This window comes from Mixia osmundae (genome assembly GCF_000708205.1).
Source record: "Mixia osmundae IAM 14324 unplaced genomic scaffold scaffold_9, whole genome shotgun sequence".
NCBI lineage: Eukaryota > Fungi > Basidiomycota > Mixiomycetes > Mixiales > Mixiaceae > Mixia > Mixia osmundae.
In genome coordinates this window covers 263,422-286,740 of record NW_014575555.1, presented here as the reverse complement: position 1 = coordinate 286,740, position 23,319 = coordinate 263,422, and the positions used below count along the sequence as shown (strand labels likewise).

The 23,319-nt window shown below is 56.6% G+C and overlaps 11 protein-coding genes across 11 annotated transcripts; 5 read left to right on the top strand and 6 right to left on the bottom strand.

The window, feature by feature from the left end:
* Positions 1-2: 2 nt before the first annotated feature.
* On the bottom strand, positions 3-1,415 carry L969DRAFT_52708 (uncharacterized protein; the record flags this gene model as incomplete). Its single annotated transcript, XM_014710716.1, has 1 exon — positions 3-1,415. The coding sequence occupies one exon, from the start codon at positions 1,413-1,415 to the stop codon at positions 3-5; it is 1,413 nt and encodes a 470-aa protein (XP_014566202.1).
* Positions 1,416-1,550: 135 nt separating this feature from the next.
* On the top strand, positions 1,551-5,497 carry L969DRAFT_52400 (uncharacterized protein; the record flags this gene model as incomplete). The annotated part of the gene is made up of 7 exons (XM_014710715.1): positions 1,551-2,441; positions 2,497-2,537; positions 2,777-3,083; positions 3,133-3,238; positions 3,456-3,708; positions 3,767-4,150; positions 4,207-5,497. The coding sequence occupies 7 exons, from the start codon at positions 1,551-1,553 to the stop codon at positions 5,495-5,497; spliced, it is 3,273 nt and encodes a 1,090-aa protein (XP_014566201.1).
* A 78-nt stretch (positions 5,498-5,575) lies between these two features.
* Positions 5,576-7,535, bottom strand: L969DRAFT_19103 (uncharacterized protein; the record flags this gene model as incomplete). Its single annotated transcript, XM_014710571.1, has 2 exons — positions 5,576-7,368; positions 7,421-7,535. 2 exons carry the CDS (start codon positions 7,533-7,535, stop codon positions 5,576-5,578), a joined length of 1,908 nt encoding a protein of 635 aa, XP_014566057.1.
* An 87-nt stretch (positions 7,536-7,622) lies between these two features.
* Positions 7,623-8,387, bottom strand: L969DRAFT_19102 (uncharacterized protein; the record flags this gene model as incomplete). Its single annotated transcript, XM_014710570.1, has 3 exons — positions 7,623-7,777; positions 7,872-7,944; positions 8,004-8,387. 3 exons carry the CDS (start codon positions 8,385-8,387, stop codon positions 7,623-7,625), a joined length of 612 nt encoding a protein of 203 aa, XP_014566056.1.
* Positions 8,388-8,630: 243 nt separating this feature from the next.
* L969DRAFT_82994 (uncharacterized protein) lies at positions 8,631-10,043 on the top strand (the record flags this gene model as incomplete). Its single annotated transcript, XM_014710714.1, has 3 exons — positions 8,631-9,265; positions 9,316-9,820; positions 9,876-10,043. The coding sequence occupies 3 exons, from the start codon at positions 8,631-8,633 to the stop codon at positions 10,041-10,043; spliced, it is 1,308 nt and encodes a 435-aa protein (XP_014566200.1).
* A 17-nt stretch (positions 10,044-10,060) lies between these two features.
* On the bottom strand, positions 10,061-10,754 carry L969DRAFT_52394 (uncharacterized protein; the record flags this gene model as incomplete). The annotated part of the gene is made up of 2 exons (XM_014710713.1): positions 10,061-10,154; positions 10,471-10,754. Coding segments are annotated over 2 exons (378 nt in total), but the record flags the coding sequence as incomplete, so codon positions are not given.
* A 192-nt stretch (positions 10,755-10,946) lies between these two features.
* Positions 10,947-13,187, top strand: L969DRAFT_96148 (uncharacterized protein; the record flags this gene model as incomplete). The annotated part of the gene is made up of 7 exons (XM_014710712.1): positions 10,947-10,974; positions 11,028-11,624; positions 11,674-11,880; positions 11,929-12,257; positions 12,306-12,661; positions 12,713-12,884; positions 12,936-13,187. The coding sequence occupies 7 exons, from the start codon at positions 10,947-10,949 to the stop codon at positions 13,185-13,187; spliced, it is 1,941 nt and encodes a 646-aa protein (XP_014566198.1).
* A 7-nt stretch (positions 13,188-13,194) lies between these two features.
* L969DRAFT_77832 (uncharacterized protein) lies at positions 13,195-13,908 on the bottom strand (the record flags this gene model as incomplete). The annotated part of the gene is made up of 5 exons (XM_014710711.1): positions 13,195-13,291; positions 13,348-13,408; positions 13,465-13,478; positions 13,538-13,574; positions 13,627-13,908. 5 exons carry the CDS (start codon positions 13,906-13,908, stop codon positions 13,242-13,244), a joined length of 444 nt encoding a protein of 147 aa, XP_014566197.1. The 3' UTR covers positions 13,195-13,241.
* A 92-nt stretch (positions 13,909-14,000) lies between these two features.
* L969DRAFT_89575 (uncharacterized protein) lies at positions 14,001-17,041 on the top strand. The gene is made up of 5 exons (XM_014710710.1): positions 14,001-15,084; positions 15,142-16,251; positions 16,302-16,464; positions 16,513-16,776; positions 16,826-17,041. Exons 1-5 carry the CDS (start codon positions 14,068-14,070, stop codon positions 16,984-16,986), a joined length of 2,715 nt encoding a protein of 904 aa, XP_014566196.1. The 5' UTR covers positions 14,001-14,067; the 3' UTR covers positions 16,987-17,041.
* Positions 17,042-17,117: 76 nt separating this feature from the next.
* Positions 17,118-18,629, top strand: L969DRAFT_52402 (uncharacterized protein; the record flags this gene model as incomplete). The annotated part of the gene is made up of 1 exon (XM_014710709.1): positions 17,118-18,629. The coding sequence occupies one exon, from the start codon at positions 17,118-17,120 to the stop codon at positions 18,627-18,629; it is 1,512 nt and encodes a 503-aa protein (XP_014566195.1).
* Positions 18,630-18,686: 57 nt separating this feature from the next.
* L969DRAFT_96144 (uncharacterized protein) lies at positions 18,687-22,953 on the bottom strand (the record flags this gene model as incomplete). Its single annotated transcript, XM_014710708.1, has 4 exons — positions 18,687-20,425; positions 20,474-21,053; positions 21,102-21,155; positions 21,208-22,953. The coding sequence occupies 4 exons, from the start codon at positions 22,951-22,953 to the stop codon at positions 18,687-18,689; spliced, it is 4,119 nt and encodes a 1,372-aa protein (XP_014566194.1).
* Between the last annotated feature and the right edge of the window lie 366 nt (positions 22,954-23,319).

The window sequence follows — 23,319 nt, the reverse complement described above, 5'->3', positions numbered from 1 at the left end:
TGCTACTTCCACAGAAGCTCTCGCGTTCGGCCAAGGGATTCGATCTCGTCAATCCTGTCGCGAGTCTGAGCGAGCTTGCTTGCAAAGTGAGGGGCTGATGTCGTCTCCTTGAAGATATTGAGCATCGCCTGTGAATCCGCGCGTACGATGTGATTAACGTCAATGTGAATGATGTTCATGAGATCGAGCGTATGGAGATAGTCCGGTCGGGTCATGATCTCTCTCGCGCGCCACATGGGTATGCTGGGCTCTCTGGCCAGAGCTTGAAAGAGTAAGAAGGAACACGAGGCAAATTTCTGCTCATCCATTACATCGTCATCCATCTCCGGTATGAGCCCGCATCGCGATAGGAGCCAAGCGCGCTGCCTGTCTATGAATGCGTGTCCAGCCTGAAGCATATCCGGCTGAGCGACAAGAGGTGTTAGGAAGGACACACGACCGCCTATGAGCTCGAAGAGCTTTTCCGCCGTTGGCTGACTGATGTGAGCAGCTTCATTGAAGAGTCGTCTGCGCTCCTCAACGATAGCTTTGATTGTCACCTCGCGGGAGAGATCGTTACAAGTGACGACTTGCATCCTACTCGCGTTCTGCTGAAGCCGTTCGTGGACCCAATAGGAATCCGACAGCAAGAGCATCGTCAAGACGTTTGATTGGGCCCATGATTCTGCTCGTTGTTGGAATAGATGAAGCAGCATCCAGGATTCTTGATCATCATGTAGATAATGCAAGTTATTGATGACCAACACGAGCGGCCTGCCCCTTTGCTGCCTGAATCTCATCGCCACTTTTTCGAGCTTATTGAGGGCACGTTCGATGTCGAGCAAAGGCCCGGCCTCACGGGGATCCCTGCGATTGAAGAGACCGTTGATACTGTCCTCGAGATTCTCATAGTTCAGAGCCTTGCAGAAGCGAAGCGCAAAGACGTTGAGATCCTGATGAGCATCAAAAACGGCCACGCCGTCCGCCTTGCATTCACGCATGCTTTCGACGATCATGGACGTCTTGCCTGCGCCTTTTGGCCCGAGAAATAAGTAATAATGATGGCTAGTACGCCCGTTGATGATGTCGGCCACCAATGCTTGCTCTGGGCGTTTGACGGACTGCCTGAATGCCGATGCTCCGTCGGCGTTGGGCTCATTGAGCGCCAAGATGGGGTCAAACCCAGCTTCAAAGGCGATACCAATCTTACGTAGGACGTTCCATTTGTATGCCTCCGAGTAAATGACACCACCGACGGCCAAGACTGCGACGCCTGCTAGTGTCGCAACGACGGCATCGCGTACTGACGGCAGAGAAGCGCCGCTTGGATTGGCCGAGTCTTCGGCAGCCGAAGCATAGGGACGCTTGCGAACGATGGAACTACAGCGGATGGGCAGCAAAGCGACCTTTCTGCAGCCGCTCAGCCGCCTCAGCATGTAAATGGCGGCTTCGTTTTTCGACCGGCTTGGCAAAGCAGGGGCACGCGCCACTCGGCGAAGTCAGGTGACATGCTTTACACGTGCCCGGGCGAGCACAGCACCCTGCGCCTATTGAGCCAAGCGCCTCACACGATGCCTCGCAGAACGTCAGGGCTGCCACAAGTGCCCACGCGAGCAGTCGCGCCTGAAGATCTGCCGCCTCCGCCGCCCTATGCAGGCAATAATCCTTTCGCGGATACGCCTAGCACGAGCAACCGGAATACCTACACTGCACCTCCCGGACCGCCTCCGGTAGACACACGACCGAGACCCGCTTCCACAGCAGGAGGCTATGCGTCGCCTCCCCAACCTCCTGCGGCAAGCTCGTCTGCCGGCGCAAACCTGAACAGAGCCTCCACGGTCACTACTGAGAGCAAATTAGCTATTCTCAAGAGGTATGACACCGTCATTGTCATCGACGACAGCGCGTCCATGCAAGTCGACTCGCCTTCTCGCTGGTCGCAATGCAGAGCGGCTGTGATGGGCGTTGCAGATAAAGTGCTGCCATATGACGATGATGGACTCGATATCCTCTTCATCAATGAGCCGAGGCGCGGCATGGGCCTGCGCACGTCTGCAGAAGTTGCAGCACTCTTCGACAGCGTTGGTCCGTATGGCGAATCAACTCCGACAGAAGTCATCATTGAAGACATCGGGGGCAGCTACGTTGAGGCGTGCGAAAAGGCAAAGGCCAACAAGACGACGCTCCCCAAGCCGATGAACGTCCTCATCATCACAGACGGAGCAGCGGACGATCCCGATACGCTTGCATACGCTATTGCGGGCTTTGCGACGCGCTTGGACGAAGGACATTTCCCCCTCGGACAGCTAGGCTTCCAATTCGTCAGTCTGGGCGACGATGCAGAAGCGCTCGCATCGCTTCAAGCTCTCGACGATGATCTCAAAACCGAGCACGGGCTGAAGCGTGACATTGTCGACACGACTGCTTTCGAGGGCAAGCTTGACACAGATGCCTTACTAAAGGTAAAAAACTCTCGGACATGTCCTGGGCTCTGTTCGCAAGCTCATGTGCATACAGTTGCTGTTGGGGGGCATCAACAGGAAACTCGACAACGCCAAGTGATTATGGAATTCTCATTCTATGTATTCTCTCCACTGTTGTGCATCATCCAGCTTGTTTCTCCGCTATCGCGATAGTGGAGATCGATCACGTCACGGAGAGAAAAATTGCGCGCATCGAATAATCGAGTCAGCAAACTTTTGAGCGAGCGTCTTGGCCAGCCAGTCAGTCGTCAGAGAGAACTCCGCCGGAGGGCTGGCTGTAGTGCGAGGGCTGTACCGCACCTAATCGCAAGCAGCCAAGTGCCGCCGTTGACGCCGACGCAGCATTGCGACTGTTCCAGATTGGCAACGTGCCTGGCTTATAGCCTTGGGCTAGACGCACAACAGAGCTTCAGATCTCGTGCGCGACCGGAGCTGAGCCTGTACCCTGCTACCTCCTCGGTCGAAGAGTTCAGGAGCACAGCGGAAAGAGGACCATCCTGCGAGGCCGCGCTGATTGGCTTCACGGTCACTCTGACGGCCACGGCTACGCTGCGTAGTTCGAAGAGAGCAGAGCCCACCCTCGGACGCAGCTCACTACGCTATCCTCTGCTGATCAGATCAGTAGGCTATCGGACTGTCCTCACAGCAACTTGACTGCCAATCACCGGAGCCTGAGCTCGGTCCTTGCCGAGAAGCTGTCTTGTGCCCGTACACTGCCAGTACCGCAAGCGAAAGGAAGACTCGAGCTTCTAGGCCGAGTCATTCAGATATACTCCGTAGCTCGTCACTCGAGCAGCCTCGCAGCCAGCTCGATCTGAGCGCATACAATCTCGATTGAGGCAGTTCAATAAAGAAATTGCTCAGTCGCATATACCTTCTGCGCTCGTACCGCGCAGCCACAAGCTAGCGACTTGATCGTCATCTGACCTGACCGTGACCGCTCAACGCCAGATCGGTCACCTGCTCTACAGCAGAGCTTATAAGACCCGACAGTGCGGCCCGGCCGACTCTCGTCACCGCTGGGCCAACGTGACATGCCGCTTCATCATCGACGAGCCAAGCAACTCGACCACTCGCCGCTCAACGTGTCCGCTAACCACCATGGTCCCGACGAATTGACACTCCGGCTCGATCAGGCCAACAAGACATCATCAGGCTTAGTCGCCCGGGGACCACTCGACCTGCCAGCTACACCGGGTTCGGCCGCCTCAATGGACAAGCCTTTCTTTGGCGACTTCTGCCTCAAGTCAGTCCTGCTTGATGCGGCCCTCTTTGGTCATGAGCTGACTCCTTTCCGTGTGTAGTTGCGGCAACCCTACACCCTCGGCGAACGCATACTGCTCCGATGACTGTCGCCTGGCCGACGAGTCATCATCATCTTCGCACTCTGTTCGCGGCGATCAAGATGACGAGTACGAATACGACGACGAGTCTGGCCTGACCGGGCTCACTTCCGCCGAAGTCTCACCGATGCTGCAAGCCACGAGCATTAGCTCCCCGAATGCGCTAGGCAGACGAAGCAATCGGACTAGCCCATTGGCCCGCGCGAGCACTTCACATGGAAGTCAGCCTACGCTTGGCCAGACCATCTTCGAGGAGCCGACAGAGTTCAGCTTGCCCCCTCCTGTCGCTGCCTCGACTACAAACGCCGCCTTTTCGCCCAGTGCGACGAAGACACAAGCCAAAAGGTAGACGAGACTATCCATGTCAATTTTAAGCATTGGCTGACTTGATCACATCTTAGGGGATCACCGTTGCACGCTTTGAGGCCAAACGCACCGCTTTCGCCGACGATACAACCATCGTCCGTCACGCCGACCGGCAAAGCTCGCTCCGGCCTGACTGATGGCATGATGCAATACTCTCGCAAGCACCTGGCAGACGGTATGAACGCGCCAAAGACCGTCTTGCCTGCGCCTTTATACTACCGCGCGTCGCCCAAAGTCTTGCCTGCGAATGCAGTCGCTTCCACCTCGTCTCATTCACCTGCGCAAGGTTCGGGATCTGACTCGGGTCGATCTCGCTCTCATATCAGTTCGCCTGCGCTCAAGGCAAAGAAGAGTCCCAAGGTCGCACCTGCTCATCATGTTTACTGCGGCAGACCGGGCTGCCCCGCCTTGCTTATGACGGCCGGCTCGGCTCAACGAAGGCTCTCGCAACCCATGGCTTCTTATGACACATCGCCAGCTTTGGCCCCTTATGACTTTACATCTGCCGATCTCAATCGTCGTGCGCCGGCCAAGCAGGCCGCTTATCTGTCTGACGAAGCTCTCGACGCGAAGCTACGTGAGCAGCGCAGGCGGCCTTCGGAACCAGCATCGATGACTCATCGCATGCTCCGAGTAGGCGAATTCGATCATAACGACGAGAATTACAGGCCTTCAGCAAAGGCGCTTCATCATAATCATTCGGCTTTCGCAGACATACTCTTCAGACATCACAACACCTCGGCGGCGGCGCCGCCTCGCGACGCCTCTGAAGCAAAGCGTTCGCCGCCGGAAGCAGCAACGTCAGATTCGCTGAGGCGTAGCACCAGCGTTGGGCCTCATTTCCGCTTGGCGCAGTCATGCGCAGACCAGTCTCGATCTGTGAAAAGTGAGGAAGACGACGTCAAGCACCAGCCAGAAGCGCGCAGGCGGACTTCATCACGACAGATGCTCGCGCTCAGTGCTCGCCAGAGCTCACTGGTCACCTCTGACAGCACAGACTCGGACTCTGAGGACGAAGACGAGCCTCGCGGTCGACCAGGCCGTCGAGGAGGTGCAACGATAAATAGAGCTCGAGTCGATCGGGAGGAGAACGTGTCTGAAGCAGACGATGAGCAAACCGAGCTCGTCGCACCCTCTCGCCGATCGCAGGCAAGGACTTCGTCAGCTTCGACGACTGCGTCTGCAGCAGAAGACAGCGGCAGACCTAGAGGTCGCTCATCTCGGCGAGGCCCTGGTGCCGTACTGCGCAGCCGCTCGCCAGATCGCTCGCATTCGAGACCATCTCGGACGAGCTCAATTCAGGCGCAAACCCGTCGAGTTGGATAGTCTCACCAGCTCATACACCACTCTTGTTACCGATAGACTATCAAGTCAAAAGTTAAAAATGCATAAACCTATCTAAGACTAATTCACTTGAATTTCAGAGAGGCCAACGTTGCTTGTCGTGTTGCTCACTTGAAGTACCTTGAATTTCAGCGAAGTCGTATTGCGTGATGGGAATGTGAACACGGTAGCTGAACCGTCGTTCTTCAGGCTCGTCACTGGTATTGTGCTGTTGTCCGAGAAGATCAGCTGGCCTGCGAGAATTTGATCATTGTGATTCGGGCGATCGAAGAGCGTCACGGACGAGACAGAAACTGCCTTTGGCCATCGCAGCAGTAGCCAAGATCCAACGCCGCCTCCGATAGTTGCCCATTCTGCGCCAGGATTGGTAGGATAGCCAGACAAAACGCCGTCGATCGCTTTTTTGGCCAGCTGACGCGTTGCTGCATTGGCGCTCGAAGCTGTAGCTACAGCTGACAGCGCAAGGTTGCCGGCGGACGTGAAAAACTGACCCGGCGTTGTCGAGAACACCCGTATCTCGCTGAGGCCAATATCGGATGTGCTGTTGCCGACAGAGAGCACGGAGAAGCGCAAGGTACTCGAAACCCGAGGTGTAAAGCGAATCTCGGTAGCAGTTGACCCGTTGTTGTAGAGCGCGCCCACGTCGACTGTCGAGTTGTCGCCAAACAGTAGCGTGCCGCTCGTCACCCAGTCTTTGAGATTCGGGCGATCAAACAGTTGAACGCGAGAGATCGTCTGAGGCTGCGTCCAGGTAAGCTGAAGCCAGCTGTTAGCCTTTCCGCCCAAGGTCGCCCATTCATTGCTGATATTTCCGGCACCCTGGTAGCCGCCAACGATGCCATCGATCGCAGAACTGGCTTTCTGCCCAGTGCAGACATCCTCACTCGACGCCGATGCAGTCGCGTTGAGGGCAATGTTGGCATCGGTGATAGCTGCCGAGACTGGTTCTACAATCATACGTACGCCAAGGACTGTGAACGCTTTCGCGAGTGAGACCGCAGGGTAAGTCGAGGGCGCGAGAGCTGCGCAGGTCGTCGTAGCGGCCGCCTGGGCTTGTTGCGTTGTTGTCACGACTGGATCTGATGTGCTGTTAGGCTGAGGGAAGCTGAGTGGTATACCTGACTCGTACTGACGAGCAAGCCAGGCAGTCTCCGGTCGTCCTGCACATGCGGTCGCATTGGCACATTCGTTGGCATCAAACGGTGTGTAATCATAGAAGACGGAGGTCTTCTCTTGTGTCTCGATAGTATCGAGATTGGCATTCAAGTTAGCGATGGGATAGCCCTGATAGCCAATGAGCTTGAAAGGAACAGACGAAGGCACAAGAGCCGCGCTGGCGAGAACGATGCGTGCGATGGTCGCATGGTCTGAGTGATCACCTGCGCCGTACGCAATGCGATAGTCCAGAGTGCGTACGATGGCAGGCTTCTGTTGAACGATCAGAGCTGCCAAGAATGTTTGTAGCGAATCGAGCGTGAATGAGTTGCTGTTGTCTACCGTGCCCAGCGAGGTACATGAAGACTGGTAGAGACATTGTAAGGATTCGTCGCCTGACAGGGTCGTGCCGTGACCACCAAAACCTCCATCGAAAGCTCGCAAGAAGAGCTTGCTTATGCCTGTCGAGCGGGTATGGGTACGCTTGCGGACAGTGAGCCCAGACAGCGTGAACTGGGACGTCGTCCAATCGCCGGATGAGGAGCTGTTGGAATTTATCGCGTCTGCCCAGGCCGTCTCTACGCCTTGTTCGCGCGAGAGGTAGTAAGCCGCATCCTCGCCATTGTCGCCCGAGGTTGCATAGACTGTCGTCGTGCATCGCTCTGAACTGATGTCGTTGAGCATGTCAGGCGATACAACTGGTACACTGTATCAGCCCAACCTCCGGATAGCGCGCAGCAGTGGGCTTACAAAGCAAGTCATCGTCTGGATGGGCCACGATGATTACCGTGCCGCCTGTGCATAGCGATGACGCTCGGGCGACGGAGTCCGCCAAGTAAAAGAGTGTGGGTATAAAGGCTCTCATACTGCATGCGTAGAGCGGCGTAAACGGCCAGTCGGAGGAGCAGAAGCGCAGCCTTGTCATTCGAGGGTCGACGCGTCGTTGGCGAGCTCAGACCGCCTTGACGAGGTCCGGGCGCTCCTTCTGCGCAGACTCCGTCACGGGTGGTTCGTCCACAAAGTCGGGAAGCTCGGCCGTATCATTGCGCAGGTAAGAAGGTATGCTCGACTCTTCTTCGAGCAGGTCGTCTCCGAGCGCTTCCAGTTCTATGAGACAGCTCATCAGCTGCTGTCACTGTGTCTGACGGGCCATACCACTCGCCTGCTTCGAGATCTGCTTCGTCCACTTCGTCCGGGACACCGTAGGTCCTGCTGAGGGACTCTTGTATCTCATTGGCTTGCTCGATGAGATCCTCCATGTCATAGTGGATCGACTGAACGCGTCGTGACAAGTCAGAACGTGACGCGTAGGCCGCCGTGGTGGTGGACGAACCTCTATCTTGTCGATGTCGAGCTTGCCATACTGACGCTTCATCTCCTTGTTGGCAGTCTTCATGGCGTCCACGGTTGCCATCGTGTTGCGCAAGTTCTCTGTCGTCATACTGGCTTGCTCCATGTTGAAAGTCTGCTGCTGGAGCTGTCCGAGCTGTGCCTCGTACATCTTCTTCTGCTGGAGCACTCGCATGGCTCGCTGCTTGACCGCATTCTTCCCCGGACCCTCCTTGAGCCGCTTCATCTGGTCACGGTACTTTGTCAACTCTGCGTCGAGTTTCCTGATCTTGACCTCGAAGCCGTCGATCCTGACATCAGTCGAAGCGATGGCATCGTTCAACGAAGGCTTCGCTTTGCCCTTGCCGCTCCCAAAGATGCGATTCATCGTCGCCAGCCAGTCGGACAGCAGCGAGCGAGAGAGCCGGCGCGTTCCTCACAAATTTCTGCAGAGTGGCCACCCGCTCGCTCACTCGTCAACGACCTTGCGCCGCCTGTAGACAGCTGCTGGACTCACGCCTCTTGCCAGTCAGCTTCAGTACGGTCTAGTGGACACCGAACCAGCTCGGTGATCTGCTACGAACCGAAGAGGCACCCTTTGCCACCTTTTGATATTCTCCATTGATCAGAGATGTCGAGAAACGATCCCCAGCTCGCTCTCCATGAGCTGCCCAAGTTCAACCCTGACCTCAGTGACCGACCCAAGGATACGCCTGAACTTGACACCAAGCACAGCAGCGGCGGTATCGAGCAGGAACAGGACTGTGACAGCAAATCCCTGGCATCCGCTCGCGGTCCCAGCTATGGCGCCACCGGCCACGACGGGCTGGCAACAGGCTTGAAGCATGCTGTCATTGACGGCAGGACCGTTCAGCGTCCCAAGGTCGTCTTCAACCAGGGGATGGGCACGTTCTTTAGCACTCTCTTGATCCGACTACGCTCGATTTTCACTTTGCGATTCATCGCTGTACTCGTTGGCGGTCAAGTCCTTTCGCTCTGTATCACCTCTACTTCGACCGCCACCACCGAGCTCGCCCTCAATGGCTGGGTCAATCTGCCTCTGACGCAGAATCTCTTCAACTACGTCTTGATCAACCTGATCTACACGAGCTATACGATCTACAAGTACGGCATTGTGGCATGGCTCAAGATGATCAAGACAGATGGATGGAAGTACTGTCTGCTTGCTGTCTTTGACGTCGAGGGCAACTACAGTGTCGTCAAAGCGTACCAGTACACCGATTTGCTATCTGCTTCCTTGCTCGAGTGCGTTCCTGACGCTGCTGCTCATCGATCTCAAGCTGATGGTGCTGCAGTGCTTGGGCCACGCCAGTCGCAATGGTCGCGTGCTACTTCCTCGTCAAGGCTCGCTATCATTGGTCACAGATCCTCGGCGTGCTCGTCTGTATCGCTGGCCTCGGACTGCTCGTCGCGAGTGACACTATCACCGGGAAGAACTATCAGGCGACCAACAAAGGTCTGGGCGATGGCCTCATGATCATCGGCGCATCATGCTACGGTATATCGAACGCACTCGAAGAAAAGTTCATCCGCGGGCGTCCGCTTTACGAAGTCGTCGGACAACTCGGCTTCTGGGCTACATTGATCTGCGGTATCCAAGCGGCAGGCGTGGAGCATAGCGCCATGCCCGAAGCAGTCTGGAACGGGACCACTGTCGGCTACTTGCTCCTTTACACCTTTTCGCTGACGATCCTGTACACATGCGCGCCCCTGCTCTTTAGATATGCCTCCGCGCCTTTCTACAATATCTCCTTGTTGACCAGCGATTTTTATCTGCTCTGCATCGGCATCACCGTCTTTGTGAGTGATTGTCTGCCTGCACCCCAGACGATCTGACCTGCTGCTCTTTGGATAGCATTACTACATCTATTGGCTGTATATTCCTGCCTTTATCCTCGTCATCGTCGGACTCGTCATCTATTTCTCCGTCTCGCCACCGGAATCGCAAGGCGAGAATGACATACAGACTAGAGGCAAACAAGCTGTCAAGGACGAAAAGCGTGACTCTGCCGAGCTAGCATGAGCATTCGATCCTTCAAGTTAGGCATGCATAAGAGCACTCATTCGTCGCGTCAATCGGGGCATATGCAACATATAGGGAAGGACGCCGCGATCGGTCGTCACAGCAGACGTTCTTTCAAGGAATGTAACATCAATAGGAGCAAGCGAATCAACGACGAGAGGTCATCAAGCGTTGTGAGGTACTTCTGAGATCGTGCCGTGGACCGTGCAAAGACTGCATTGTGTGTGTGGTATCGCGATTCGCGCTCCAAGGTCTTGCAGCGCGCCGCGAACGCGGGGAGCGCACATCTAGCTCGTGAACAGACGTTAGCGCCGTCCATTCGCGCCGCTTACGGACGGATGAGTGCGCGCGAATTTCTCACGGTCGCGCTCCTCGCAACGTATAAGAAGAGTGCAAATTTGTTTTCCCAGCTCAACTCCAGCTCGACTCCAACTCCAGCTCGACTTCACCTCTGGCAAAATTCTCAGCCCGAGAGTAAAGAAGGAGAGCGACTAAGCATACTGCCCCTGCAAGTCCCGCCATACGGGGGGGCACTAGCCCGCCGTCATCGTCAAAGAAGGGTCCCGTCTGCCGAAGTCGACTCGACGCGAGGTGCCATGACGCTGTGGTCATTGGACGGGGCTCATGCCTCGGAATCGCGGCGCCAGCTTGAGGACGCCGATATGAGCTAGAGCGCCGTCGTGGGCACGGACTGCCGATCTGGGCGGCTCGACTTCATCAGCACGACATTAAACCCCATTGCAATTATGACTCTACTGTTAGCGTGACATGACCATGAAGGCGCTAGCTTGCTTGCCTCATACAGTGACGGCTCTCACACGTACATCTGTCAGCCAGATTGAGCAGATTGCGCTGACGTGGATGCTAGTAGTCTCCGTTTGCATGCTCCTCTCCCTGCGCGCGATGCTATCGACTTGCGCTGTCATCACAGGTTTGCCAGCACGCATGCTCCTGCCCCGTCGAGATCTGATGAGTGACGAATAGTCAGCGACACCGCTGCCCGTGATGCCAGCACGGATGCAACAGGGCCGATGCTCCTCAATGAACTTCAATCTGCAGGCTACTCTCTACCAAGTCGAGCGCATTACATCGTGCCAGACGAGTTGAGCGCGATCAGAGATGCCGTACGGTGTGCTGCCGTGTCTTCCCGGCTCGTCGTCACCACGGGCGGCACTGGCTTTGGCTTGAGGGATGTCACGCCAGAAGCAGTCGGGCCTCTCATCGTCAAGCACGCTCCCGGACTTGTACACCTCATGATGAGCACGTCTCTCGCAGTCACGCCGATGGCAGCGCTCTCCCGACCCGTCTGCGGTGTCACACAGGAGGGCGCACTCGTCGTCACGCTGCCAGGTTCGCCAAAGGGAGCAAGAGAGAATCTGATGGCTTTGCTCAAAGTCCTGCCTCATGCACTCGAACTCATCAGCGGATCTACGGGCGAGGATACCCATCGCGCGATGGGCGCACCAGAGCGAGCGCCGAACATGACGGACAGCGCTCATATCTGCGTACACCGTCAGCGCGACGAACCGCGAAGTCTGCAAGAGCATGCGGCGCTCAGATCTTTCGACCCTACACAAGGAGGCAAGGCACATTGCCTTCTTCTGCTGCAATCAGCCTGACGTTTGTACAGTTGCAAGGCGGTACAGGCGATCACCCTACCCTATCATACAAATGAGCGAAGCTCTCGACCTCATCCTGCAGTACGCAACCGTCGGTGACGTGGAACGAGTGGATCTATCGGCCATCGTAGGCAGGGTACTGGCCGAGACCGTCATGTCTCACGTCGACTTGCCCTCGGTACCCACAACCAATGTCGATGGCTATGCGATCTTCTCAGGTGAGTCCTATCGAGAGCCATGAAGAGCTCATGCTGATCCGCACGTAGATGATAGCCAGCCAAGGCGTCGCCTGATGTCAGCAGATCAATATCAGGACTGTCAGGAGCTCGAGAAGTGGGCAGTCAGAGTCGCGACAGGCGGTCCTGTTCCTGCGCGAGCGAATGCCATCATCATGGTCGAAGACACAACAGTCAGCGAGACCGGACAAACCGGCGAGGAGATCACCATCGACATTCACGCTATTGCGAAGATTGGGGAGCACTTCAGGCAGATCGGCAGCGATGTTCGCGCGGGCGACACCATCCTGCGGCAACGCGATTTGATCAGTCCTGTAGGCGGCGAGGTCGCCTCGCTTGCATTCATCGGGCGTCATTCGGTACGCTTCGCTTTCGGTACAAGAAGCGCTTGCTGATGTGCGCAACAGGTGCTTACCTATCGCAAACCTGTAGTCGCAGTGATGTCAACGGGCAATGAGCTGCAAGAGCTTGTGCAAACTACCACACCTCAAGTGACCGCAGCCGGCGTGCCCATCGTCTTTGACAGCAACAGACCCTCATTGTTGGCTGCCCTGAAAGCGCAAGGCTTTGATGCGATCGATTTGGGGATCATTGGTGACGATGTCAGCAAGATCAAGCAGGCGCTCGAGCTCGGCCTGAGCAGAGCAGACGTGATAGTGACAACGGGTGGCACATCTATGGGCGAGAGCGACTATCTCAAGACAGTTATCGAGCGCGAGCTACACGGAACCTGTCACTTTGGACGCGTGGCCATGAAGCCAGGGTAAGCTAACAAAGCTTTCCCACCCCGGCAGCAGCCTGACAGAGTCTGCAGGAAACCGACAACTTTTGCTACGCTGCCCGGTCAAAGGCCGACACTCGTGTTTGCGCTGCCGGGCAACCCAGCTTCTGCTCTGGTCACGTTCTACGTCTTCGTCATGCCAGCGCTGCGGAAGGTGTCGGGTTACAGAGCTTCGGAATGGCACTTGCCGCGCGTCAGAGTCCAGGTCAGCTTGCTCGGAAAGACAGTGTGACGTATGCTCATGCTAGCTTCCCAGATCACTTCCGACTTCCCACTCGACCCGAGGCCCGAGTTTCACAGAGTGAGCATCGTCACGTCACAAGAGGCACCTTATCTACGTGCCTTCTCCACGGGCGGGCAACGCAGTAGCAGAACGATCAGTATGGCAGCAGCAAATGGCCTCGTTGCTCTGCCCTCCAGCAAGGATGCGCCCGTCGCGGTGCTCAAAGCAGGCAGTCTGTGTGATGCCATCCTGATCGGGCCTCCTCTGACATCCACACGAGACTGAGAGTACCCTTCGCTCTATGCATCTTGACAAACAGCTCCTTAGAAGGGCAGGACTCTAATGATGACCGTGTTCCTCTTCGATGCCTTGGAAGTCGATTGCATACGCTGCACAAACAAGAGGAGCTAAGCGCGTCGCGGGCCTGGCATGAATGACGACTTACCGCAGCCGCACTCTGGGCAGCGTGTTGCTTGCTCCTGATGCGGCACGACCATGTAGATCGTCTGTGCGCAACAAGACATCAGCCAGAGCACGGGATGGCAGGCCGAGAAGCAATCACATCATGAGAGTCGACTGTTTGTAGGGCGCTCGAGTCAGCACAGCCATGTCTGCTGAAGCCATCCCAAACTCACCTGGGAAGCCGGTGCATCCGACCGTGCGAGACTTGTCCTGCCAAGAGCGCATGAGCTCCGTGCGGATGCAGAGCCGGTCAGGGACGGACCAAGCTGGCGACCATGATAGGATTCTTGAGTGTGCCCATATGCTCGACCTTGAGCGGGCTCATGTCGAAGATATCGACGCCTTGCAGCTTTCCGAGCAGTTCGATACGCTCCAAGCCGGTAGATTGCTCCAAGTCGGTAGGCACCGTGCCAGGCTTAGCGCCCTCACCGACAAAGACAGGCACGCCGCCATGATCTGATCTCCTGCTGACAGAGGTCGCAAGGGAGCGTGCTGGTTGACGAGCTAGCACTCGCACTGCTGCAACAGACCGACGGAGCATCATCTTGTCGAGTGGCCGACTCGCTCGCTGGCCAAACGCAAGACTTTTCAAGGTTAAATACCCCTCACACGCGTGCCCAACATCGGCCGAGTGACGCGGCAGGTCGCACACACTCGCTGATCATCTAAGATCTCAAGCCAAGTTTGACTCCTGACGACTAACATGAACAGGTCGCAGGCGTTGAGAGGGCACGCCCGGTCAGCGATAGCGAACCAGAGGTTGCTACAGCGATCGAGCCATCCTTGCCGATGTCTGACCAGTCAGGCGACATCGGCGTCATTGCCACGATCGAGACTTCCATCTCATCCAAAGACTATAGACGGCCTTGCTTTGCCACGATCCGTGTATTCTGCTCGGACAGCGATCGGTGGATCAAGGCAATATGCGACTCATCAGCCAGACAAGGACGATGACAAGTCAAAGTCTCGATCGGATTCGGAGCCGTCAGATGAGCTCAGCAAGGCTCGCAAGATGATAAATGACGACCCGAATGTTCCGTTATGGCTCAAGAAGATGGTCGGCCTTCCCTCTGTCGGAGCAAAGACGGGCGGCATGGACAGCGACAAGTCAAAGGCAACTGTCTCTGCCTCGAGCGGCGAGTCTGGTAATGCCGGCAACAAGACGACAGGCCCAGATGGCAAAGCCAAGACGGGTTCGTCTGGACCATCGCCACCTAACCCTCTGATCACGCTCGCCATTGCGGGCGGCATCATCTATTACGTCGCCATGGGCAATACCAACGAGCGAGAGATCACCTGGCAAGAGTTCCGCACTGCATTCCTAGACAAGGGCCTCGTCGAGCGTCTGGACGTCGTCAACAAGTCTCGCGTGCAAGTCCATCTGCATTCCAATGCCACTGGCGTGCTCTATCCACAGTCACCAGCTGCAAAGGGTGGCGTGACGTATATTTTCTCGATCGGCTCGGTCGAAGCATTTGAGCGCAAGCTAGAAGATGCCCAGCGTGAGCTTGGCATTCCTTCGCACGAGCGTATACCTGTCTCCTACAAGGACGTCGTCGGCATAGGCAGCACATTGCTATCATTCGCACCTACACTCATGATCGTCGGTCTGCTCTACTGGATGTCCCGTCGAGCTAGCGGTGGCGCCGGAGCCGGAGGTGGTCCTTTCGGCAGCGGTGGTATCTTTGGCATGGGCAAGTCCCGGGCAAAGATGTTCAACGTGCGTTCCTGCATCAATCGAGGATCTGTGCGCTGACTCTGTCATGTTGCTTCGCAGTCAGAGAGTGATATCAAGGTCAAGTTCCGCGATGTGGCCGGTATGGACGAGGCAAAGGAAGAGATCATGGAATTTGTCAAGTTCCTCAAAGACCCCAAGCGATACGAGAAGCTCGGCGCAAAGATCCCACGTGGTGCGGTCCTGTCAGGACCACCAGGCACAGGCAAGACGCTTCTCGCCAAAGCGACAGCGGGAGAGGCAGGTGTACCCTTCCTGTCGGTATCTGGCTCAGAGTTTGTCGAAATGTTTGTCGGTGTCGGTCCATCCCGTGTCCGCGACCTCTTCGCGTCTGCGCGCCAAAACGCGCCCTGCATCATCTTCATCGATGAAATTGACGCTATCGGCAAGTCTAGGGGCAAGGGCGGCCAGATGGGCGGTAACGATGAGCGAGAGTCCACGCTCAATCAGTTACTGGTCGAGATGGATGGTTTCGATACCTCTCAGCATGTCGTTGTGCTCGCAGGCACCAATCGAGCAGATGTCCTCGACTCTGCTCTCATGCGTCCTGGGCGATTTGACAGACACATTACCGTCGATCGACCGGACGTAGGCGGTCGCCAGCAGATCTTCAAGGTCCATTTGCGCCCTCTCGTTCTCAAAGCAGGTGGCAAGCCAGAAGCAGACCCGGCCGCTTCTCAGTCCGAGAGCTTAGGCGGTGTCTCGACTGCAGCAGCATCGACGGATGCAGCAACAGAGAACACGCTTCCGCCGCTCGCCGCATCGTTGGGCAGCAATCCGGCTGCTAAGCCAGAGTCTCCAGACGATGTCGATACGAACCCATTCGTCACCAAGCTCGCGCATAAGCTTGCTGCCCATACGCCTGGCTTCTCCGGCGCAGACATTGCCAATGTCTGCAACGAGGCTGCTCTTGTGGCTGCTCGCAAGGGAGCCGATTGGGTGAACGAGAAGCATTTCGAGCAGGCCATTGACCGTGTCATCGCTGGTCTCGAGCGCAAGACTCGCGTGCTCAGCATAGAGGAGAAGACCACTGTTGCCTACCACGAGGCAGGACATGCTGTCTGTGGCTGGTTCCTCAAGCACGCAGATCCACTTCTCAAGGTCTCAATCATCCCTAGAGGCTCTGCTGCACTTGGCTTTGCACAATATCTCGTACGCCTTGCTTACATCAAATGCGAGACGATGCTGATCATTGCGCGCAGCCTAAGGAACGCTTCTTACATTCGACCGAGCAGCTCATCGATAGAATGTGCATGACGCTTGGCGGCCGTGTCTCCGAGGAGATCTTCTTCAAATCGATCACAACGGGCGCTCAGGACGATTTACAGCGGATCACAAAGATGGCGTTTGAGGTCTGCGCCAATTGTGGGTGACATGCCTCACTGGTCGACTCTGTGCTGACAGATCTCGCAGTCGGTATGAACGCCAAGATCGGACCCATTTCATACGGCCATCGTGAAGGCGAAAGCTTCACGAAGCCATTCAGCGAGGCAACCGGGCAGATGCTCGACGCCGAAGTTCGCAAGATGGTCAATGAAGCACACGAGCGCACGACGAAGCTGTTGACAGAGAAGAAAGATCAGATCGATATGGTGGCAAAGCTCTTGCTCGAGAAGGAGGTCATCTCTCGTGAGGACATGATCAGATTGCTAGGCCCGCGTCCCTATGCTTCCTCTGGTACGTCACCATTCTGTCTGCCACCTTCGCATGCTGATGATCACCTCAGAGGACAACATTGACGAAGCGCTCGGTTCTGGAGTCTCTGCACCTCTAGGCGGCAGCAAGGGTCCTGTCGAGCCAAAGGGTAATCCCGATCCCGTGCCTCAAGGCATCGACGGCGGTTTGTCACCCGGACTAGCAGCCTCGCCAACCCAACCAAGGCTATGAGAACATCGTGATCCTGTTGTGCCGCATATATTGTAGACCTGTGACTTCTGCTGCCTCTCCAGCCGAGCGAGCTCAAGAAATTTGACATCGCGTCGAAATCGATTGACATCTCATCCGCGACAGCACGAACGATGCCAGATTGCATCGTCATAGGCGCCGGCATTTCTGGACTGTGGGCTGGCTTGCAATTACTCCGAGCAGGACGGTCCGTCGCGATCCTCGAAGCTCGGTCTCGTCTAGGCGGCAGAATCCGTACAGCCAGTAAAGCAGATGGCCTGCCGTGTCCTGTCGATCTCGGGGCCTCTTTCGTCCACGGACAGCTGGGGAACCCTCTTGCGACCATCCTGAGAGATCTCCGCATCGAGCTGCATCATGCCGATGATCCTGGCCTGATGTTTGAGAGCAACGGCAAGCCGCTAGATGAGGAGACATCCGGTCAGCTCGCCGCCAGCGTCTTCACTACGCTCTTCGACCGGTCACGCGCAGAGGCGCAGACAGGCGCTACAGTGCCTTCCTACACCCGCAGCTTGGCAGACTATCTACTCGACAGGAAACGATCACCGCTGTACGATGGTCTCGAGACTGAACAGCTCAAAAGATATGCCACAAGTATGGCCACCAGCTTTGACGGCTGGTCAGGCGCATCCCTTCAAGACGTCAGCTTTCGCGCTTGGGGTGAAGAGCACGACTATGAAGGCGGCGACGCTCTAGTAAGGTACGGCTATGGCCAGCTCATCGACGTGCTCAAGATGGCAATACAAGCTCGTGGTGGCGAGATCCATCTCAACACGCAAGTCACATCGGTGGCATTGTCAGAAGATGAGGATTCTGTCACCGTCTCCTCGCGCAATGCTAGCTCTACCACAAATGCGAGCGACTTGAGCGCACCTTTTGCTCTCGTCACTGTGCCATTAGGCGTCTTGAAGGCTAATCGGATACGATTCGAGCCCACTTTGCCACCCCGGAGGCTAGCGTCGATCGACAGACTGGGCTTTGGCCTGCTCAATAAAGTTGTCATGTCATTTCCTCGCGTCTGGTGGCCAAAGCAAGGTAGCTGGACAATGCTGCTCCGTGACTGCGACCCCGACGGGCGACACCCTCTGTCAACTCGCACGATCATGTTCCAGAGCTATGCGAGTATCACCGAATCGCCAGTGCTGGTTATGTATCTCGGTGCTCGAGCCGGCGAGGCGATAGAGCAGCTGAGCGATGAGGAGGCCAAACAATGGGCTCACGGCTTGCTTGTCGACTATCTTGCACCCTCCGTGCAAGGCGAGATCCCCCAACCCGAGCGAGTCATCGTGACGCGTTGGCAGAGCGATGAGCATGCCCTGGGATCCTACACGTACACACCAGTGGCGACAGAGGCGCAGCTCAACAAGGGCGAAGATCCTGCTACTCTGCTCGACTATTTCGAGCTCAGCAAGCCCCTCTGGGAAGGTCGGCTTGGCATGGCAGGTGAGCATACCTCACAGCAGCACCAAGCAAGCGTCCACGGCGCCTTACTGTCCGGTCAACGCGAAGCAAGGCGGATCCACCTCGAGCTCGCCGCTGCAGAGGACGACTTGGAAAGTAAGCAAGACGCAGTAGACGAGCTGATGCCTCTTCGAGCACGGGAGCTCGCTATCAAGCCTAGACTGTGATATCCTTGTTGCAATACAAGTGCTACGACTTCTTCCTCCTTTATTTCGAAATCATCCTTACTTGCTGGGCGTTGCGGGGCTGTTGATGGTCCGATTGAACGCGCCAATACTTTTGAGCATGCTCGCGAAGCCCTTACGCGAGTTTGGCGCATCGTCGATGGACGGTGGCCGGCCTTTGAGTGTGCTCGCGGCCGAATGCGTCGATTTGGCTGGTGAGCTTCCGCCTTGCGCCAGCGCATCTGCGACTGCTACGATCGCAGGCCGCAGGGCGATAGGGTCTGAAGGCGCTTTATCAAGCGCGGCAGCTGGCGCAGGTGCAGCTGTCTTGCTGGCAGCAGCTGAAGACCGCTCACTGATTGAAGCCAAATCGCGAGCTGGCAATGGCGATGGAGTCTCACGTACATCTTCGAGCGCATTGAATGCGCTGTTGGCGCGCGCAGCCGTGTGCTGTTGGGCCGGCTTGCTACTACGCGAGAAGGCTGTTGGCGCAGAGCTGAGAGAGCTAGCATGGCTGCCAAAGCTCGAAGCCGGCGTCTGATTGGATCGCGCAGCGGACGATGACCTGGTCGAGCCAGGTGATACCTCTTGCGTGCGCCAGCTCTGTTCCAAGCGGCCTCTACGGTTTGAGCTAGAGGCCCAATGACCGCCTGACCGACCACGATCGTCGTCGACTGCTCCGCTTGACCAAGACTGTCCACTTGCCCAAGATTCGCTTGAGGCGACAGAGCCAAAGCTCGAAATGGCCGAGCTCTCGTGACTGTAATTGCTTCGATGCTGAGGTCCGCCCAGCTTTGCAGGAGCGCTCCAGTTACCTGCGGATGCGCCCTTGCCCTCGTCGCGTTCTTTCACGCGTTGAGCAAATGCTTGTAGATCGGGATTGCCGTTCATGAGGGCGCCCTTCATGCGATCCATGAAGCCGATCTTACCGCCTCGCTTCGTCCGGTCACCAACAGGACTGAGGCTTGGCGAAGCAGGAGCAGTTGAAGCTGATCGATGGGAGCCATTCGGCCGATGGGTCTTGCTGACCAGCCGAGCCAGATCCTCGGTCTCGGCAGCCATACCATCGAGTCGTTCGTCGGCACTGGTGCGGCCCGCGCCGCTGTCTGGGGAAGCTGTATTGGCTGTAGAGACTTCTGCATGCAGACGATGTCGAGACTTGCGGGCACCGCGCTTCCGCCGACGCGCGCGATTGGCGCTCGTCTCGCCCAATGCATCCCTCTCTGCTGATCCATCTTCTGTGTCGTCTACGTCTGCGACCTGCGCAGAATCTTCGTTGTCTACTATTGTGCCAGCAGAGGCACGTTCGTCAATGGGTAGCTTCGCGGCGTGCAGATCTGTTTTGTCTGGTGTAGCGGGCCAGCTCACGAGCTGTGAACGCGTGGTGCCGTCCACAGATGGAGACCCTCCACGTGTATTGGCGATCTCTGGACCAAGACCGCTCCTGCTTGAAGATGGCTGCAAAAGAACGGTGGCCTTGGACGCACTTGCATGTCGGTGTCCCTCGCCCATGAAGCGAACGAGGCCGGTAGCCCAATGACCAAATGCGCCAGCCGAGACTCGATCGTCATTGCAGAAGACACGGTCGGCAAGGTACAGCGCTACGTCTTTGCCGATGCCCTCGAACCGATTTTCGAAGAAGGTGACAGGATCTTGTCGATACTCGGCAAAATCGGGATCTGTGGTTGTCGGATCTTGCCAAGGACATCGATGATAGAGCAGATTGAGCAATACGATGCCCAACGACCATACGTCTGCGCCCTTTGGCTTATACGTTGGGTGTAGGTTGTTTCGACACTCTGAGTTTCTCGAATCAGCTTTGGATTCCAAGCACATTCTTGACTGACCATATGCCATATATGGCTTACTACCGCAGTCAAAGTCGCCACACTCGTCTTCCATTGTACCGAGACCCCAGTCCGTTATCTTCACGACTACCTTGGCTTCTGATTCCATGCCCAGCGAAGCCTGTCGCTCGCTGACAGCAGCAAGTCCGTCGAGTGAGGCGACGCGCGAGATGTACGCCGAGTCGTTATAGCCATGGCGCCCGCGATCGTCAGTGACTATGAAATTCTCCGGCTTGATGTCGCGATGGCTGATACCGACATCATGGCAGGCTTGAACGGCATTGCACATTTGCTGGAACATCCGGCTGATGAGCCGCAGGCGACGCCTCGATAAGAGCGTAGTATTAGCAGTCGATGCGAGCAGATAAGGGTCGGGAGGCGTGCGATCCTCGCCGTTCTCATCGAGACCAGTCATATCGCTGCCGTGTAGATAGGTCTTCAGTTTCTGCGTCGGCGAGCTGAGTGCGGGCGAAGCCAGCCCGAGGTCTTGCGTGTCACGCGCTTGCTCGAGCCAGTAGAACAGATCTTGACCGGTGCAGTACTCCATGACAAGGAAGAGCCACGAGGGCGTGGCGAAGGCCTGCCACGTGTAAGTCAGATTATGCTGGCTCCTTATTGGGGAACGTACTCGGTGAAGCGCGGCAATGTTGGGATGTGCAGGCAAGGAGCGATGTAGCGTAGCCTGCACTCGTATTAGCTTTGCCGCTCGCTATGCTAACCCGGATAGCACTCACTTCAAATTTCTGTACTTCGAGTAAGTCGTCCGACAAATTCTTCTTGCAGAGACACTTGAGTGCAAATTCTTTGCCGTACACAGTGCCCCTGACGCTGTGATCGTCTGTAGCGAAAGCGGCATCCTCTGGTGCGTCGTACAAAACCTGTCGAGCAAGATAGACCACAGCATAAGATCCATAGCCTAGTTGTCGAATGATCTCTAGCTGGAAGTCGCCACCGAAATCGCCACCGAGGTTGTCTGCCAGGCCGGGCGAATCCACGCGAGAGTGCGCAGAAGGCGAAGGCAGCGTGATATCGGATGCAAACAGATCGACCACTAGCTGACCTTCATGCATCGTCCCAAGTCCGAGTCGATCGCCTTCGCCAAAGACGTTGAAGTCAGGCTCGCCATCAAAACCGAGCGGCGCGTCTTCGTCAAGGTAGGGTTCTTCTGTATCACTCACCTTTGGCGATGTCGACAGACCGGGCGTGTAGCGGAAATTGTCGTGGCGCGCAGACTTCTCGCCGTCGCTCATGCCGACGGGAGAGCGCAGACGCGAGCGATTCGAAGATGCCATTGACATATGATCTAGTTCCAAATCGAAAAAAGAAATCGAGTCGGCTCGCTCTCGAGCTGCTTCCTCGTGCCAGGACGGTATGCTCGAGGCTTGTGACGAGGCAGCAGAGCTGATTGAGGTTGCACGATGAGATCTTTGAGGTAGCGGGGAGGTCATGCCGGACATGGCGAACATGTTGCTTGGTCTCGGTGTGACACCGAGAGTGCTCGTACTGTATGCATGAGGTGTCTTGCCGAAAAGATGGTCATCTTCGCCGCTCGATTGCTCATCGCCCGGCTCTTGATCCTGTCGCGTCTCGAGCCATTTCCAATGTCGAGCGGCAGGCGTTTGTTCGCCCTGCACATCGTCGATCCGAGCGGTCTGCTCGCGTTCATGATGCAGACCAGATAGATTGAGACGCCTCGACAGATCCAGGCTCTCACGACGTGAGGATGCAGCAGAAGAGGGCGAGCTTGTCAGATCTGGTCTGCCTGCAAGACGACGTGGCGAATTTGCAGCCGAAGAGACGAGCGAGACTGCAGTCGATGCTTGCTGGCTAGACGCACGCGAATGACCCAGCAAAGACGGTGAGCGAACGCGAGCGACATGCGCCACACCTTCAGCGAAGCTCTGCAAACTGACGAGCGAAGGCCGCCTCGACCGTCCGCCAAGTCGGCCTGCGCCGGTACTGTCCGTGTGCTCGATTTGGGTCGCTAAACGAATGCGGCTCTTGCTAGTGTTATTGCGCGAGCTGACAGCGGAGACGTTGGTCGAGACGGACGCAGACGAGGACGTGGAAACGCCACGCTTAGGACGTGATCTGAAGAGCATGGACTCGTCTCCGATGCCATTCCTGAGATTAGCTTCTGTTATCGATTGCCGATGCGGTGATAGCAGATGCGAGCCAGGCATCTGTGGCTCCCTCGGGGTTTGAGGTCGTGATGTCGTTGTGCCGTTCATGGAGACAGGGTAGACGAGCGGCGGCGGCGCATTGACGAGATTGCGCTGTCTTGACAATGGCGACCGGGGCGGTCCCATCAGTCCAGCTTGCTCGTGCTGTAAAATGTTAACGTTGCTCTGAGACAGGACGAGCGGTCCAGGCGGTCCAGGCATCTTGTCAACAGGGCGCTGTTGACTCAGGCCTGATGCTCGTGGCGAGGAGCCGCTTGCTTGACCGGCGATCGGTCGCTTAGACGGGCTGTCTGACATTGCTGGAATACGATTTATGATAGCAGATAGGAGGTGACGTATAGGTATTCGAGGTGCGATTCGTCAGATCAAGAGGACAGCAAGAAGCTGGCAGAGGGGCCGATTGCGTGCAGGCCCTCTACCATCTTCGTCGTGGAATGTCTGAAGCAGCCATCTTATCTAGAGGCGCAAAGTCGGAATGAGTCATACCAACATGCGATGACGTGCTCGTGACCTACCTAGTCTGAATGAGTGCGCAAAGACTGGCCTGATCAAGTCGCACTATGCTTAGGCTGCCGTATGGATTATGTCAGTGCCCTGCCGGTCGGAGGTAGTGCTCGCTGACTTCGAACGACGATAGAACGGGCCGAGCTCGTGTGCCTCGTC